The 18,981-nt window shown below is 43.4% G+C and overlaps 1 protein-coding gene across 2 annotated transcripts in view; it reads right to left on the bottom strand.

Annotated features, from left to right (window-relative positions):
- GFRA1 (GDNF family receptor alpha 1) overlaps nt 1–18,981 on the bottom strand; it is a 228,440-nt gene that overhangs the window by 179,147 nt on the left and 30,312 nt on the right. Inside the window, exon 4 of one of the 2 annotated variants that reach the window (XM_066620276.1) lies at nt 8,155–8,241. The exons of the other annotated variant lie outside the window; for it this stretch is intronic. Within the exon in view, the coding sequence (XP_066476373.1) occupies nt 8,155–8,241 (87 nt within the window). The remainder of the gene's footprint in view (nt 1–8,154; nt 8,242–18,981) is intronic. 2 annotated transcript variants of the gene reach the window in all.

Raw genomic sequence — 18,981 nt, 5'->3', positions numbered from 1 at the left:
CTTTGAATAAAAACAATGGATAACTGTCATTTAGGCAAGCTCAAATGATTCACATCTGGGAAAAGAAATGGTTAGAATCCTCCGAGAGTTCACCTAAAACTATGTCTAGGATAAACTATACTATTCTAAATGTATTTGATTGCTTGCAACCTTTACTTCTTGCAAAATGAAATGACTTTTAAATGCAGAAATGAAACTTTCAGTTAAGAGTTGGGGAAAAAAGCAATAATACAGGTGTATATACTAGGGAACAAAAAAACAAGGACAATGGGAGGAATGGGAACCGACTTTTAAATGTGTGAACCAGCCATAGCTTGTTCTATATGATTTTTCTCAAAGTGAGTATCTGCAATGTTCCATGTTTTCAAAAAAAAAAAAAAAAGTTTTCCTGAAGACAGCCTTCTGTAACTTTGGTGACACTGAAGGCTTTCGGCAGAAAAGAACAATTTTTTTAGATTTTCCGATCTACTCTTTGCCAGTCTAATAGAAAGCAAGTGTGACAGTACTGTTCTACTTTAGCTACACTGATTTTTTGTTGAGAAACATGTTTGGAGCTGTTTTACTATTCCTTCAGCCACTGGCTTCCTTACACTTTCTATGAAGGGGCAAGTCCTTACTTGCCATCTTCTACTACAGGGGTTGTGCTGGAGGGTGCTGCGACCCACCTTCTTTTCCAACAACAAAAGCCTCCGCAGGCCTCTGAAGCAACTGGAAATCACTTTCACAAACCCAGAAGTAAACTGGAAGTGACTTTCTGGCTGCTTCTAGAGACCTGCAGAGGCCCAGTGCTGCCCCCAATTGCATCTGAAGGGCACCAATTTGGTAGGAGGGCCCAACTCAGACCCATCAGACATCAGGTTGTGACCTAGCAAGTGGGTCGCAACCCACAGTTTGAGAAACCCTGTTCTACTATATTTGTTACTGGTAAGGGGAAGAACAGGGCATGGGGGAGTGACCCAGTGGATGCCTGACCTCTGGTACTCTTATAGAACCTCAAAAAGTGGTGATCCCTTCAAATACTTCCAAACAGAGATATATGGCCCTAAGTACCTGGGGACATTCCTTCATCATTCCTTCCTCAGGGACATAGACTCCCAGAGGCTCTACAGACTCAGCAAAGACACACTTGGGAACTCGACTGAGTTGCCACATCATCTGGACCCTCTTGTGTCCTCATTTACTCCCATGGACTTAGAGGTGCAGAGCACCCACATAGAGCAGCAAAGGGGGAGAAGCCTAGTGTGGTGCAACTACAGATTGAGAGCCCAATCCTGTGGTCAGTGGCACGGCTCCGTGCTGCGGCCACAGTTGCAAACGTGCCGTAAGGCACGTTTGCGTGGCTCACCGCTGGGGGCCCGCCAGTGCTAGCCCAGCGTCAGCCGTGCTGGGCTAGTGCCGGGTGGTGGCCCAAGTTCCACGGCTCTGCGGTCTCTGAGACCGCCGGGCTGCGGAACAGGAGGCGGGGGCATGGACGGGGGGAGGTGTTCCAGGGAAGGGGAAGGCCAGTGGGGGCGGGTGGGAGGCGTGCCAAGGGGCGGTTGGGAGGAGGATCCAGGGCGCTTGTGCAGGGCTGCGCACCCTACACAAGCGCCTTTACTTGTGAGTGTGAGTAGCCCCATTGCGGGGCTGCTTACCTTACTTGGGGGAAGGGGACAAACATCCCTTTCTCCCAAGGAGTCTCTCACAGTAGCGCGGGAGGCGCAGGATTCGGCAGCAGCCCTTTTAGGTGCTGCTAAGCCTGGGCGCTCCATAGCTCAGGACTGGGCTGCCCATCAGAGACTGTGGGATTTCAGTGGAATAACCCTGTTGAGTTAAGGTCTTTCCCTCTTAAACTCTCTGCTATCTCCGCAATCAACTTCCGCAAGAGATCAAGTATCTGTTCCACTGTCTGCCCCTTATGTCATACCAATGCCCCCTTGATATGGATCTTCCCCCTTGGGATGAGGTGGGGGGAGGGCACAACAGTGACATATGGTATGGTGATCAGGCAGGCAGTGCACTCCACTAGTACCATATGTTAATGGTCTTCCTTAAACAATGCCATGATCACATGGTGGACTGCACAATGAAATAACAGATCATTTAGATTATAACATGCCAGTCTACTCTTGTCCAGTGATACAGGGTGGAACATATTCTGCAGAACACGTTCCATTTCTCCAAAGTTCATTGTTTTATGAAATAAATTAGGAGCAAAATGAATGGATGCAATTTCAAAGTCATCACCAATCTTCTTCAGATGACTATCCCTAGGAATCCCACATGCACAGGCAACAAAAATAAATGAATGCACTGAAATCCTTATGATAAGAGTTTTCAGTATCTTCATTTTTTTTTCTTAATATTTAAACACTGTAGGGAAGTGTATGCAATTAGGCTGTCATGTCTCAAAATATTTACAAGTACTCACGCAAAAATAATTTCAAGGAAGGCTTTGAATTTGTTCGAAAATAACAGTTAAACCACCCCTTTATTGAATTTTTTTTTTCCTAATCAATGTCTTCAATTCAAAAACTTTTGGCTATTGAAAAACTGTTGAGATGTTAATGTTACCTACCATATTAAGCACAAACTGTACAAATGAGACAGAATCCCAACTCATTTTGGACACTGTATTTTTTCATTCAATTTTTTCCCCCCAGAAAACCCACATCACTGCTCCTGTGAGCAGCTGCAACATCATCTGCACTGATGCAATGACAGCAGCATTTCATATCTGGCTGTGGCTCTGCTTTCCTGGAAACTTCCAAATACTCCACCTCTCCAACTGCTGTACTCTAAGGCTCAGTTCAAGCACCACCTTGGCAGCCTGGTTCCTATCTCTGTTCCTGGATTTACTTATAAATATTTATATCGTCCGCTTTTTAATCAAACCTGATGGGGGAAGCATGTACAGTAGAGATGAAGACTATCAATGAAAAGAGGAAAAACATTTCAGAGGCACGTTGCCACAACCAAGGTGACCATGTTCCTGTTACTATCCATCAACTTCAGAAGGTTGAGACAGTTTGAATTTTGCCACTGAACACAGTCTGAATATTCAGGCAGATTACTGTGACAACAGTACATGGTGTCAGTACTGAGTATAAATCTATGGTAAAAATAACATAGATCAGCAGAATGCATTTGGGGGATGATTGTGCATGAATGACTTTTTGCTTATTTGCTTAGCTTGACAGAAAGGCTGAAGCAAGAGGTAAAGAGTTCAGTGGCAGAGATAACCAAGGCCGGAAATGCTGTGTCAGAAGAGAATTTTGTAGGGGAAAAACCATTAAACATTAACAATAGAAAGATTGTAACCAACAGCTCTGCACAAACAGACATAGGATGGTGGACAAGGTGCATCTGGATTAGCGTGCAACTGGGGACTGTGCCCAAGCCAAAGTTCATAGGTGTGGTAAGAGTATCACAACAAGGCTAACTGGACAAAGACCAGTAGGTGTATGGTTAGCCAGTGTCTTAGAACACATATGGAATGACTATGACAGTCCAATCCTATGGGCTATGGCAGTGGTTCCCAAAGTGTGGGTCGCAAACCCATGTGAGGTGGGTCACAGGGTGCCCTCCCCCTGCACCCTTGCGTCCAAATGGCTCCAAATAGAAGCCATTCCAGAAACAAAAATGACTTACTTGGAGGCCGGTAAGGCCGCCTCCGGGTCGTGCTGGGCTGGCAACCCACTCTACAGGCCTCTGCAAGTCCTTAGAATGGCCTGCAGAAGCCTGTGAAAGCCACTTCCGGAAAGCTATTTCTCCTTTGCTTCCAAAAACTAGAAGTGGCTTTCAGAGGCTTCTGCAGGTCATTCTGATGCCTACCGAGGTCCACAGAGTGTTGCCACCCTGGGGCCTCCCCCAGCATCACAAGATGTGTCACGGTGTGGGGAACATTGGGGAGCCCTGGGTTGTGCTACAAGCTATATAGAGGTGTTTGAAAACAGTGCTACTTATTTTACTCAGAAGTAAGCCCACTGTGTCAGTAAAACCCAGGATTGCAGTTTATCTTACTCACTGGGAACAAACACAAAAGATTTGTTCGCCCTTACATCTGCAGGTCCTTGTTATATGGCTAAATATTTTTACTTTTTAAAATGCCCTAACAAGTATAGAGCTTGCAAGAAGTAACACTATGCCCTCTGAGATGCTATATGGCAGATTCAGAGGAATCCCTCTGGACATGAGACTAGGTGCTTGCTCTTTAGGTGTGGTTGAATCCTTACAACATATGATTCTATATTTTCCCCTTTATGAGGACCTCCGTTCAGTTTTTCTTGAAGGTCTTATTTATAGAAGAATGGGTTGGGTTGACTCAGAAAAAAATCAGCTTATCCTTTCAGGGATAATGAATATCTATCCCTGAAAATAGCATCTCTATTAAATCTAATTATTAAGAGAAGGAGGCGGCAAACTGCAATTGCAAAGGAAGGATAATGTTTTGTTTTTCGTTTTTTAAACTGTTCATTGGATTTTATATGTCTATTGTATGTCTATTATGTCAATAAAGCTATGATTAAAAAAAAGATGAAACACATACTTCTAGGCTACGGGCAGTCTATCCCAGTGGTTCTCAAACTCTCAGGGAGTTTGAGCTCCACTGTAGGTTCTTGTGGGGGAGGGGGAAGGCAGCAACGCGATTACCAGAATCATGTCGCTTTCAAGGGGCACAGGGACTTGCTTTGACTTGCCAGAGCTTGCAGCAAGCTCCTGGGGACACGATCGCAAAACCAGAAGTGATTGTTATTTTGAGTGTCTCCACATGTTGGGGAGCCCTGCGGAGGCTCGCACAGGGGTCCCCACACACCCAGGAGCCTGCTGTTGGCTCTGGTAAATCAAAGCAAGCCCCTGTGCCCCTCAACAGTGATGTGATTCTGGTGATTGCATCGCTGCCTTCCCCCCTTCCCGCTCCTTAAGGGGACAGAGGCCAGGGTTCTCTGGCTGGGGCATTGCAACACCCCAGTTTGAGAACCACTGGGCTATCTGATGGAGGATTGGGCTGCTGAGCAGATCATATTAAAATGGTTGGCAACCTTCAGTCTCAAAAGACTACAGCACCCGGTATTGCCAGGTAGTCTCCCATCCAAGTACTAACCAGGCCTGACTCTGCTTAGCTTCTGAGATCAGACGAGATCGTGCATGTGAGCCACCACTTTAAAAGGTTATAATAGAACAGTCGAAGCAACTTCCACTGTTGTAAAATGGCTGTCAATGACATGTGCTTGGTGCCATGTGACTGTGCAATAATTGTGCTTAGGAGAAAACTGGCAAGGTACTTCTTTAAGAATTGGCAAAACATGTTCTCTAATGCTTGAGCCAGTTAGCAATCTAGCTCCTGCATTTTGCAGCAGATGTAGTTTCTGGACAATCTTCAAAGGCAGTCCTATTAGACCACACTGCTGTAGTCACTGCATATTACATCTTCCATGCGGGAGATGCACATTTCATACCTGATGGAGGAGACATGACGGCGACTCAAGTGACTCCCTCCAGTGAAGTGGGAGCCAAAAAGAGGAGGACTAACAGCCACATCACAGAAGTTAACATTTGGACTGAGACCAAGTTATTGTTAGCACAGCTTCACACCTTATGCACTCACCAATCTTTCCCTAACCCTTTCCTATTCCAAACCCTCCTCCCCAATGCAACAGATCTACAAGTCCCAGATTGTACAGATCTACCAGGTCCTAGTAATGAGCTGCTGTCTTTCTACCAAGACTCATTAAGCATCCTTTAACCACACCACACTATCAACAATTTATCACACCATAAGCATGACAAAACTTAGTAGAATTCATTTCCTTTTCAGTTCCCATTATAATTAAAGAGAAACACCAATCTCCATACTAAAACTGTTATCAGAAGTTTATGAAAGTATTCCCCTCCCTCTGCATCAGCAAATGTGTCTCAAACTGCTTTTAAAGTCATGTCTCCTACTTTGCAAATCAATATTTTCAGACTTCCCCAGATAAATGCTCTTTGAGTTGTATTTATGAGTCCACTGGCTAATTTAATCATAAACTTATATATTCCCCACGGAGCGCTCATAGGGTATATTACAGATCTTATTGAATGCTAACAGCTAGTAAACCCAAATGCAAACATCTGCTGAACCTGACTGCATAACGTATAACTCTCTGGTTAGGCTTTTATTTCAACTTGCAATTTAAAAATAATATATAAAAATGTCAATAGCCATTACACCGAGAGCTTGGTTCAAAAGCAGTGTCTAGCCAGAGAGCCTCTGTATGCCTGCAATAATTAAAAAAACTTCTGCCCTGAGACAGATCCTTATTGCTGACCAGACTGATTCCTAAGAAATTCTATGGGACGTTCTTTAGTTCTCAACGGCTTCTAAAGCTAGTATAAAAAATGAACGACCTATGATTACATCTATACAGATGGTCACCCTAAACTTTTATAAGATGACTGTCCCCCAAACTCTGTACCTCCACCCAACCATACTCTAAAATACGATCAGTCTATTATTTTTCATCTCTAACTACATCCATATTTATACCTAGCAATTATACAAATATCAGTCCTTTTGATATAAACCCCACCAGCTCAAGTGGGATTGATAGACTGGCATACAGCATTCCATATCACAAGTTTTGTAGAAATAAATACTCAACACCCAATGAAATTAAAAAGAGTCTTTTACGTACCAAATTAAATAATCAACATTGGATAATCTGTCCTAATGCATAAGCACCACTACCTCATTACTCCTGTAAGCATGTTAATTCTGTGCTAAGAAACAACACATTTGTTGCTACGATCATGGCTACCATCCAAAAAAAATTACATTTAAGAACACTAGAGAAGAAGAAGTGCCTTGATGGCAGAGGTCCAATTAGTCCAGCTGTTTCTAACAGCAGTTGGATAGATACTTCCAGAAATCCACAAGCAGGGCATCACACAGATGGTCCCCCACTGTTGTTTATCCTGTGAGCTCACTGCATGTCCACAGTCTCAGTAAAGGGGGGAAATCTGTATTTATATGCATATTCTGCCATACCGCAAAAGCTTGTGGATGATCCAAAATGAAAATAAAGTTCTAAAAAGCGAAGAATACAGCAACAAAAATAATCATCCAGTTTCTTCTCTCAAACGATGCTTCAGCCCCAAACACACAAACATCAATCACTAATAGGCACCTGCTATTTTCCTCAAAGGAAAGTGGGGAAAAATATGTTCATGCTGAAACCATTGCATGACAGAATACTCTTTGTTGCTGAGACCAGTAAATATTTTCTAAGGCCTCCCCTCTCAAGAGCTTAGTTCTAAAAATGTGCTTTTTGACACTAGCACTTTTAATTTCATGACTTCAAATGGTGAGGAATATACCACTGGCTGACCTAAAAATTAAGCCAAACACTTGCAGGAAGAAGTATGGTAATACCAAATTTAGAGCCACAGAACGCCCCCAACTGACTTCTGAAGTTCAGATACAAAAAGCAGAAAGAGAAAACAGCACATCTTTTCTTAACTGGGTCACTATTTTCATTTCTTTAACATATTTTGGAACATAAAAGAGAAGGCAGAATGAGAAAACTGAAAATCTGAGGCAGACCAGCAGGCATTAACACAATATAAAACCCAAAACAAACATGCAGTGATTCTGTGGCAAAAAGGATCCATGAGTGACCTCTGTGAGAGTCACCTCACAGAGGATTTGTGACCACACATTCAATGCCATCGAGGAATTTCTTTGTGACAATAGTCATGCTAGTCCCCCCTCCTGTGCTGCCAATCAAGACTTCTTGTCTCTGCAAGTATCCCAGCAGCACTTGCACACCAAAAGGGATACGGGTTTCCCTTTGAGGGCTTCCCCTCCAGAGGTCAGAAAAAACCTTGTGATCATCTGGTATCCAGCGGAAGTGGAGGTGGAGCAGGAGACTCTGGAAGGGAAAGGGTTAAATCCCCATTCCCCTCCATAAGGCTCCTGCCCCACAATAGGTCTCCCTGGACCTGTGCTACTGTTTTTGTTGGCACAAGTCTGAGAAAAGGGGCAGGAAGGCCGCTGCTCAAGGGAGTAGGATCTGGCAAGCACTATCACTGCCAGATCCACCCGTCCCTGCCCTCATTCCTTCCCCTTGGTCAAGTTTCACCCCTCCCTATCCCCGTTCTGCCATCCCCTGCCCACCTTGTCCACCATCTTACCTGCTTCAGCATATCGTGCCTCAGCATTCCGCTGGCGGCGAGGCCCAACAGGATTGGGCCGTAAGTCATATTCCATGGCTAGAGCTTCTAAAGGAAAAAAAAGAATCCCATGAGGAACGAGATATTCTGAAAAGCTGGCTACCGAAGGCACAATGGCAATTTCTTTCCATGAGAAGAAAAATTGGGAGACATCTCAGGAAACCAGGGTGGCAGCATCAAAGAGCTTTCTGAGAAGCCAAGATACGAGAAGATCATGTACAACAATGTGGAAAGAGGGACAAAGGAAAAGTGCACAAATACTGTTTGCACCTGCAGAATGGTATTAGGAAGGCTAAAGCACAGAATAAGCTGAGGCTTGCAAGGGATACAAAAAAATTGTGGGGGGGGGGGGGGTCAAAAGAGGAAGATCAAGGAAGCAGTAGGCCTGTGGCATTGAGAAGATGGTGACGTGGTAACAGACAACAGAAAGAAGGCAGACCCACTCAATTCTTATTTTGCATAAGGGAAAGATGGTCCAATTAGGAAAAGGTGTTACAGCTAAGAACAGCTACACTAATGGGAGGGATCATGGCTCAAGATAGGTAAAGAGATGGCAAGGGAACATCTAGTTACTTCAAATGAATATGAGTCTTCTGGACTGAATTAATTACACACCAGTGTACAGAAAAGTAGTGTGGTCTTGGAGCCACTGTCTGTAATCTTTGAAAACTCCTGGAGAAGCAGTGAGGTGCACTGGAAACAAGCAAATGCTGTTCCTATATTTGAAAAAGGGGGAAAGGGGGATGGTGAGGGGCCTGGAAACCAAGTCCTACAAGAAACAGCTGAAGGAGCTTGGAGAAAAGAAGCCCAAGGGGTTTCTTTGTTTAGCTTGGAGAAAAAAAGCCTAAGGGGGAAGATACGATGGGCATCCTCAAGTATCTGAAGGGCTATCTCCCAGGGAAAAGGGAGAGCTCACTCTCAGTGGCTCCTGAGGGTAGAGCACAAACCAATCTCAAAAAGGACATAGTGGAAATGGAAAAAGTGCAAAAGACAGCAACTATAATGATTACTGGGCTGGGGCACCTTCCTTATGAGGAGAGGCTACGGCATTTGGGCCTCTTCAGTATGGAAAAAAGGCGCCTCAGGAGGGACATGATTGAGACATACAAAACTATGCATGGGAAGGATAAAGTGGAGAGAGAGATGCTCTTTACACTCTCACATAACACCAGTACCAGAGGACATCCACTAAAATTAAGTGTTGGGAGGGTTAGGACAGACAAAAGAAAATATTTATTTACTCAGCGTGTGATTGGTCTGTGGAACTCCTTGCCACAGGATGTGGTGACGGCATCTGGCCTGGATGCCTTTAAAAGGGGATTGGACAAGTTTCTGGAGGAAAAATCCATTATGGGTTACAAGCCATGATGTGTACGTGGAATCTCCTGATTTTAGAAATGGGCTATGTCAGAATGCCAGATGCAAGGGAGGGCACCAGAATACAGGTCTCTTGTTATCTGTGTACTCCCTGGGGCATTTGGTGGGCTGCTGTGAGATACAGGAAGCTGGACTAGATGGGCCTATGGCCTGATCCAGTGGGGCTATTATTATGTTCTTATGTTCAATGAGCTGAAGCTACACGGAGGACGATTTAGGTTAGACATGAGGAAGGACTTTCTAACCGTAAGGGCAGTGGCGAACTTACCCAGCCCTGCGCCTGGGGTAAAGGTTAGTGATGCCACCCCCACAAGATGCCACCTCCCCAGCGCAAAGCCACCCCCCCCCCACTCACTGCAGTGAAATGAAGCCTCGCACAACTCCAGGATCAACCAGGGAAGCGTTCTGAGGCTTCCCCGCCGTCTTAAACTATACTTCCAGAAAACTAGAACTGGGCAGGAGGTCTGGTCTAGAGGGAAGAGCCTCCATTAGCCCAAAGATAACATCAGAAGGTTGCCAGTTCAAGGACACCGGCAGCTCCCTGAATGGCTGAGAATGGCGAGACCTTGAAGCAGCTGACAAGCCCAGCTGAGTGATTCCACCTGCTCTTGGTGTGAGCAAGAAGCGTCTTGGCTGCCCTCAATGTGAGAGATGGAGCTGCTTGTCAGCCTGCACGGGAGAACTGGAGGCCAGAAGTGAGACCAAACCAGGAAGATCCATTCTGAAATGTTGTTGGTTCTTGAAAGAGAGAACCTCTATGATTGTAAAAATCCCCTTGAGGGATTTAGAAATGCCTGCCTATGTAAACCGCCTTGAATAAAGTCAGAGGAATAATCCGATGACCAGAAATGTGGTATATAAATACCTAGTTATTATTATTATTATTAGAAGTACAGTTTCTGAACGCGGCAGGAGCCTCAGAAAGACTTCCTGCGTGGTCCTAGAAGTGTGCAGACTCAGAGCCCGGGGCATCTGCCTGTTTGCAAAGTGCCAGGTCTGCTGCTGCGTAAGGGCTATATAATGTCTGTCTTGTGCAGTACCGGGCTCTCCCTCATTGGAGGTGTTCAATCAGAGGCTGGTTAGCCCCTTTAGGGATTTTGTAGCAGTGGCCTGCACTGAGCAGACTAGACTAGATAACCTATCAGCAACGAAGTCCCTATCAGCAATAATTCTATGACTAACAAGTAGGAAAAATCTATGCTTCCTGGTAGTATTGTCCCCTTCAGAAATAACTGAGTATTAGATGCAGAAGATTGCACCAACAGCTGCTCTCTAAAATGCTTTTAGGGTGTCAGGCAGGTAAGTTGCATCCTCCCTCAACATGACTTTTATCTCATTTCACTATATAGATTAAACATTCCATAGCAAGCAACTCAAACATGGCTACTAAGCATTATTTCAGTTCGGTGTTGATAAAGCACAAAACAATGGCATCAGCCACTTGAATTTGGTTCATTCCCCCCCTTTTCCCCTGGAGAATTATTTTATTTAGACTTTAAATGTTAATTAACTCCGAAGTACACTCAGCAGCTATAAAACTCATGCTGTTTTGCATGAAGAGGTTCAAAAGGTCCCTTGTTTGCAGTACGATGCTTATTAATTCCTATGGTTAGAGATGCTGATTCTCGGTAGGAGTTCTCCCAGATAACACATGGCCTTTAAATATTGGTGCATGGCATCTTGTGAAAGGACACTTTTTTCCATACCAGCTTGGCTTAGAAAGGCAACCGAACTACATAATTTAGGATAAATATTTGAAAATGATGAAAACTTTATGACGACTATTTTAAAACAACGATTACAAGTTCAGCTTTAGAATCAAGTTTCAGAATTTGAAATCAAGAAAAGCAAAGTATTTATTTTGAACCTTTAATAATAGTTTAGGGTATAGCTTAACATTCAGAGAGATGCCTATTATTGAAAGTAATTTTACTTAATGAGTATGTTCATTTTTCAACAAGCATACTAAAGGCAGTTCTCAGGGTGAAATATCTCAAGGTAATGACAGACATTCTCAATGTGAATGAAGGTGGTTTCAATACACATCTTTTCCCCTGAAACCAAATGCACCAGAATGTAGTCAATGTGTACTCAAACCATTTCACTTTAAAACATACCTTTCCACCCTTATAATTCTTATTCCAAGTTCTTTTTTGAACAAGACTCCCTACCCAAGAGTTGGTCCAATGAATTGAATGGAAATTAAGTATTGTTGTGAAGTTGTTGCAAGCCTAAATGAAAAAGCTGGGATTTACTGACTGAGCACCAAACTATGCATGGAGCTAAATTAATTGTTAGCTCTTCAGTCTTTAAAAAAAAAAAGAAATAGGAAACTCAACCAGTACATGGGGAGGGGTATTAAACCGTTTGACTTCATGATAGTTACAGTGAAAATCCTCCCCTCTGAACTCTTGGGAACATTGATCCCCAGGCAACCATCAGCTTCATAGGCACTCTTGTGTGGGAGAAGAGGTGTTAGATACTTTTGTCCCCACATGCTGCAGTCCTATTTGCAGTTTTAATTTTTGCAGGACATATGCTTGTAGAATTGTGGTTCCACAGACAAGGAGAATGTATGTTTACCAAAGGCCTATCTTCTTGCAACACTGTACATACATAATGGTTTGGATCCAAGGATGCCCTTTCAGTAGTGAGCAGCCTCTTTTACTCTTGTCTCCAACTTAGGCAGAAAAATGTTCCCATATCCAGAGCTTGCGCAGGCTTTTGTGCGAGGCTTTGTACAAGCTCTTTTCAAAAATGTTTAATGGCCCATTTAGAGTCTATAGCTGATCACTTGTACGAGTGATTTTCCTTATGTACTATATTTTCACTTGTATTTTCCTTATGTACTATACTTCTTATACTGTAATGCAAGCCCTGATAGACTGTGGCTTCAGAGGAAATACGTTCAGGATGAAAGTGTTGATATGAAACATATCCTCAGAATCTGCCTCATCATGAGTTACACTGTTAGTCCATGTTGTTGACAGTGAATGGAAGTAACCCCCCAAGGCTTCTGAGCAGGGTCTTAAACTGCTTTGTCTGGGGATAACTGAGATTGAACCAGGAATCTTCTACAAGCCAAAAGTGTGGTCTTTCACCAAGCTACAGCCCTGGGTCCTAAAAATTGTCATACATTGCAATTATAATTGCCGTAGGAAGCTGTCTAACAATGAATCAGAACCTTGGTCTATCTAGGTCAGTGTCTCTACTCTAACTAGCAGTGACTCTCCAGGGTTTCAGGTAGGGGTCTTTCCCAGTTCCAGTTGGAGATGCCAAGGATTGCACGTGGGACCAACTGCATGCAAAGCTCTACCAATGAAACAATGGCTGTACCCCATTCTATGATTTCTCTTTCAAAAATCTAACAGTCCATAACAGCACTTCCTACAATGAGCTCTGCCTCTTTTGTGCCCCCAATATTTGTTCTGGTGCTGGCACTGGTGCTTGTGCAACAGAATAGAACAGAGACATTTTCTCTCTCTGCTTATTGCATCCTAGCCTATATACATGAAATGCATGAATTCAATTTCCTTCACTTCCTAAACAACTTCTATCCTTTCAGTGTAGCAAAAGATTTAAGATGATCAGTTATAATTTTCTTAGCTCTGTCAGAATCAACTTTGTGAATATTTTACAGTTGGAAAAGCATAGCTAACAACCAAGCAAGGTTATTTGAAGGATATATGCCAAGCTGTTTTTTGTAAGTATTTTTCACTGATTAGTATGCCTGAAAAGCTAACTTCCATTCATTCTTTAGGATCTAATTCAAACTCTATACATGCTTCTAAAGGAATCAAATTCTCATCAACTGTACACTGCAACATTAAATGCTGTGATTTTTTAAAAGTGTAATAGATAGAATGACATACAGGGTGCTTTCTCTCCCAGGTTTGTCATTTTTTTTTCATTTATGTACACTATCAAATGTCACCTTCTTTTATTCTATTGCCCACCCATCCAAAACATAAAAATGACATCTTTCATATTTACTTGAATTGATCTCTACATTTTCTAATCTCCAGCAGAGGAAAAAATCCTGAAAAAAATGCTTGTTTAAATTTTAACTATAGTATAAAACGTAATGAAGCATGACAGACATCCTAGGATACATTTCAGAACTGCAATGAGAGACAGTACAGTTTGAATAAAATGTCTCTTGAAGATTTAAGTAAAGGTTGCTGACGGAGATAACTTTGGTTCATTGAATGCTGGGATTCTGCTGAGCCCTGCTGTTTGGATCAATTGACAATTAGGAATGGTTTATTGTGGACTAGATGATGCCAGTATTTCAGTGATGCCTTGAACTGACTTTGTGACACTCTCTAGAAAGGCTGATTTTCTTGATCAACAGGCATCTAAGCAACCCAAGGGCAGCACTCCCAGCCTACAAATCCTATCTGTGTTTCTTAAGTACAGTATTTCAAAACTCAGGCATACAGCTGACATCCCCAAAACCAGACAAAGCATGTTCTCACATCTCAAAACTACAGGTGTGTGCCACTTAACAATGGGGATACATTATCCTATCCCAACTTCTTATGCAATTGGTTAATTAAGTGAACATTCAGTCCAATCTATTGCCTTTGTTGTGTAAACAGACACTCCCTGCCAGACACTAGCTGGCAGCAGAGGCTACTGGAGATAGATTGCTTCTTCTTTGGATTAAGAGTCTCTCCCTTGTGAAAACAGACACTGCTGCAGGCTATGGGAAACGCAATTGCCTCATTAAGAGCATCTTTATTGTGCTTTGACCACCATCATATATGTGATCCGTTGTTAAGCTAACGATTGTTAAACGACACACTCCTGTATATTGCAACCATTCCATTACACAGGTGACTATTCTCAACCTTAGGCAGCCAAGGGCTGATTTTTTTTTTACTTTATTATAATAAAAGTGCAGATTTCTGAAAACATGCCAAAGTTCAAATTCAAAAGAAATTCTGAAGTTTTGAACTTTTTGGAAACCTCCAAGTAATTATCAAGGAATACTGGGATAAAGCACTGACATAACAGCTCAATCCTAGGCATGTCTACTCAGAAGTAAGCCCTACTGAATTAAATAGGACTTACTCCCAGGTAAGTGTACATAGGATTGTAGCCTCAGTTCATGGCATGGAATCTTCTATTTCTATACCTGGAGAAGATGACTTATTTGAGTATGCTTTTTAGAAAATACAATATTTGCCCAGAATCAGATACTGAGATTCACATCAGATCATCTTCAAGGTGAATTCATTCAGCCTTGCTGTGTGGCCTGTGTGCCATGCCCCCAATCCAGCTTGCTTCTCTTTGCACTGCAGTCACAAAATTCAGGGAGCAAACATGCATGCTGCCCTGGGCAACTAGAAGAAAGAGCATTATAAACCTGCATTACATTGTGGTATCAGGGCAGGGAGCAGGGTGTTCACAGTGCAGGAGCAGGATCAGCAATGGAGTCTGTCAGGGAATATCATTTCTGTTTAGAGAATGATTTCAGACTACCTGTACTTCAAAGTGCAAATAAAAGTGCTGGTAAATTCCTCCAGTGCGAAACTGCTGGTAACGTAATACACAACGTGCTATGCTAAGCATGAACTAGAACAGCTTGAGAAGTAAAGAAAAGCACAACAAAATGACAGCTCTTGCCTGTCTCCTTATTTAGAAGTACACAACTTGGTGTCATATCTGAAAACAGCCCACTGAAAGCTTAACTACGTTCCTGAAGTGTTGCCAGCTTCCCTTATTTTTCCTCTTGTAGAGCCAAGGTATTTGCAAACATCCAAGTTAATAGAATCTATTCTGAGGGCAAAGCCCTTACCTGCATCTCATTCAAATCAAAGATTTTAAATGGCACAATCCCATGGGCCTGCCGCTTCGCAGGAACTTGTGTTCTGTTGGCACAGCATGTTCTATGGCCATAGCAAAATGCTTCATGCCGTAGAGAGCAGCCTGGCCACCGCTGCAAAGTGAGTGGCAGCAGCCAGGCAACAGCAGCCTCTGCAGGTATCCCAACGCTGCTAAGTTGGTGCAGGGGGCAGGTGGAACAGGGAAGGGACCAGGGTGGGGATCAGGGGTGCCAAGGGTGGGATGGAGGCAGTACTAGTGGCATCGGTTCCAACAATATACTATCCCCCTTCCCCAGCCTTGATCCACCTACCTGGGTCCACTTGGACTTGCACCAGGAAAATAGCTGACGTAGATCAAAGGAGACCCATCCGGGCAGTGGAGACTTGCCACATGGCAAGGGAACAAACGTTGTCTTAACTCAAGGAGGTCGCCGGGGCTTAAAACCCTCCTCTGGGGTGCAGCACACACCTCATTGGTGCCTTGCCAGGGAAGAGTTACACTGGATTGTGTTGCCGTCAACCCTCTCCATGAAATATTGATAGGCTGGAGCTCTAGCTATGGAGAAGAGTAGAGGTGAAGGTTTTCTACTACCCCTTCAACAAGAACTATGGAAACGAGGACAGATAAAACATCTCACCTAAGTGAGTTCCAGCATAAGAGATAAAGATGCTGAAGAACTCAACAATGTCAGAATGAGGGTCTTTTCTATCCCCACTGCAATTTCTAGCACCACTATTGATTTGAGAAAGAAGCGTTTCCTGGAACAATGCCACATTCTGAGCATTTTTTTTACATAAAACCTGGGTCAGGATACAACTGATGATCTACAAGTGAACAATTCCCCTCCCTCCAAAAAGGGGGAAAAAATCTTCTTGCTTTGACCATCAGCTAGCAGTGCTACATCTAAAAATCGACATCCTGCAGTGCACTGTTCCAAAAAGGAACAAAATGTGGAAGTCAAAAATACCACTGACAAAGCTTTCCATGGCAGATTTCACTGCATACTCGTGAACCAGAAGCTACCTCTTTTTATTTGAACTTCTGCACGCAACAATTGCTACCTGACAGCTTGTCTAGAAGCTTGTTCCAGCTGAATTTGCAGCCACTTGGTACTTGACAAGCAAGCCTTTGCTAGGAAGCAGACGTTGCACACAAATTAAGAAGGGGAAGGGCTGCATGGCCCTGGACAAAAACCACAGATGCAATTGACTCTTTCTGTAACTTCAGATTTTGCTATGCTGAAACTGTCTCTTTCATTGGAACAAATACAAACACTGGCTCATTCAAGCAGGAGTAGTGTACGGTGGGCCAAAGAAATAATTTTTTCTAGAATTAAACAACTGCTTTGTTTTATTTTTTAGTTATCCCATAAATTCAAATATTTCTGTTGTGGTCACATGGTTAAGTCTTTCAACATGTTAAACTGAATGAGATTGTGCTGCTATGTGTAAGAATGGTTGCATCCCATGTTACAGTCAAGTCTTGGATACCTACCTGTGGTCCAGCAATGCTCAATTAATGCAAAACTAGAGAGCTTGCTTGCTTGCTTGCTTGCTTGCTTGATCTATTTATCCATCTACGTATTTTTTAATTTAAAAAAAATTCCTAAAACAACTTAATCCAGTATAACATGCCCTGCAATTGTTTTTAAACTCAAACTTGGAGCAAGAACCAATTTTGTCATATGCTCATTTAAAATAAACAAGATGCTAATCAGGTTTGAACAAGAAGCAGGTTTGAGTACAACAACCCATTTGCTTAGCACCTGATCCCCACCCTGCCATATGTTTATAAAATCTACATTCTGAAAACAGGCCTCTGACTTTTCTGTCTTAAGTATTCTTGAAGCAGGAGGCTCTCTTAGTTTTCTGCAGGTTTGCAATAGCCTCATGTGTATCCTTTCCTTGCCATTAATTGTATTGGTTTGAACATGGCAAGTCTTATTCAGGTTCAGTTCTCAAAGTGTAAAATTGAGGCTTGGACCATTGTCAAACAAACAGCACATAGTTAGAGGATTGGTCTGAATTGCTGTACTCAGCTATTAAGAATAAAGACAGCTACAAAAGCAGCAGATTTTTTCCCCAACCATTTGCATAGTTCTTTCTATATGCCATATGTCCAGGGCTGCCATGGTAAATGGCTTCGTGTGGTGATCTTGGCAGATATAAGCACTGGTCACAATTGCCAACAGCTCATATCATAGGAGTGTCTCAGCTCAGGTGGGGGAATTCAAAGTTGCACACTCCTTTGCCCTTCGCTGGTTTGCTCCAGGGAAATAGCACTGGAGCCATGGAAGAGGTTCCCCTTTCGAAGGAACAGTAAGACTCCTGGAGACCCTGAGGCAGCAAAGAGGCTGAAGAGGGAAAGGGGGGAACCTCTGTAGCCAGAACATGTGCAGCAAGGTAGAGTGTGCTCTCACTCACTCACTCACCGGCAGGTGTGGTAGCAACAGAGGGTATTGCTTTAAAAAACCCAGGGAGTGTTTCCCAATTCCCCCCCTCAAACTGAGAAGGTGCAGGCTCTCTGTGCTTCAATCTACACAGACAAAACAGCCCAGCAAGCAAGTCTTCCCAACAAGCCAAAGCATGAGATTTAGACTACAACACTTTCCTGGGAGTAAGCCCCATTGACTAGAATGGGACTTACTTCTGAGTAGGCAGGCATAGGACTGGGCTCTCAGGCTACAATCCGATCCACACTTCCACTTCTCAGGCTACAATCCGATCCAGCAGGCTCCTGGCTTTTTCTGTTGGAATGGCTCAGGGCCCTTCACTGGCTGCCCCCCAGCCAATCCTGAGCCGCCCTCCTCCTCAGCCATTGCGAGCCTTTGCAGCCCGCCTTTCCATGAGCAGCTCCCCACTCAGCACCAGGAGAGGCTTTTCCTCCACAGCACAGGCGCAGCTGGGGGTGAGCAGCGCAGCCAGAGACAAATCCTGCATGTCTACTCAGAAGTGAGCCCCATTACAGTGGATGAGGCTTACTCCCAGGAAAGAGTGACTGGGATTAGAGCCTGCTGCTGTCCATGTCTACTCAGAAGTAAGCCACATTACAGTGGATGAGGCTTACCCCCGGGAAAGAGTGGCTGGGATTGCAGCCTTGGAGCCTGCTCCTGTGCGTGTCTACTCAGAAGTAAGCCCCATTAGAGTAAATGAGGCTTATTCCCAGGAAAGAGTGGCTGGGATTGCAGCCTTAGAGCCCACTTCTGTGGGTGGGGTTTTAAAAATATATATATATTATTGTTTGAGAAAATGAGCAGTGGCAAGGTCTTGCAGCCACCCCTTCCCTGCCAATATTTATTTACCCAGCATGTAATTAGTCTGTGGAACTCTTTGCCACAGGAAGCAGTGATAACAACTTGCCTAGATACCTTTAAGAAGGGATTGGACAAATTTCTAGAGGAAAAGTTCATTATGGGTTACAAGAAATAGTAGGTAAAAGATGTTAATGTATGAGTTGTTTTTTCTAATCTAAAACCTCAGTATTCAGGTTAAATTGCTGTTTGAACTGTTTGCAATAAAAAAGTGGGTTTTGGGTTGCAGTTTGGGCACTCGGTCTCTAAAAGGTTTGCCATCACTGCCC

This window comes from Tiliqua scincoides, chromosome 3 (assembly GCF_035046505.1).
Source record: "Tiliqua scincoides isolate rTilSci1 chromosome 3, rTilSci1.hap2, whole genome shotgun sequence".
NCBI classification, from domain to species: Eukaryota; Metazoa; Chordata; class Lepidosauria; order Squamata; family Scincidae; genus Tiliqua; species Tiliqua scincoides.
This window is presented reverse-complemented; position numbering and strand designations above follow the sequence as displayed.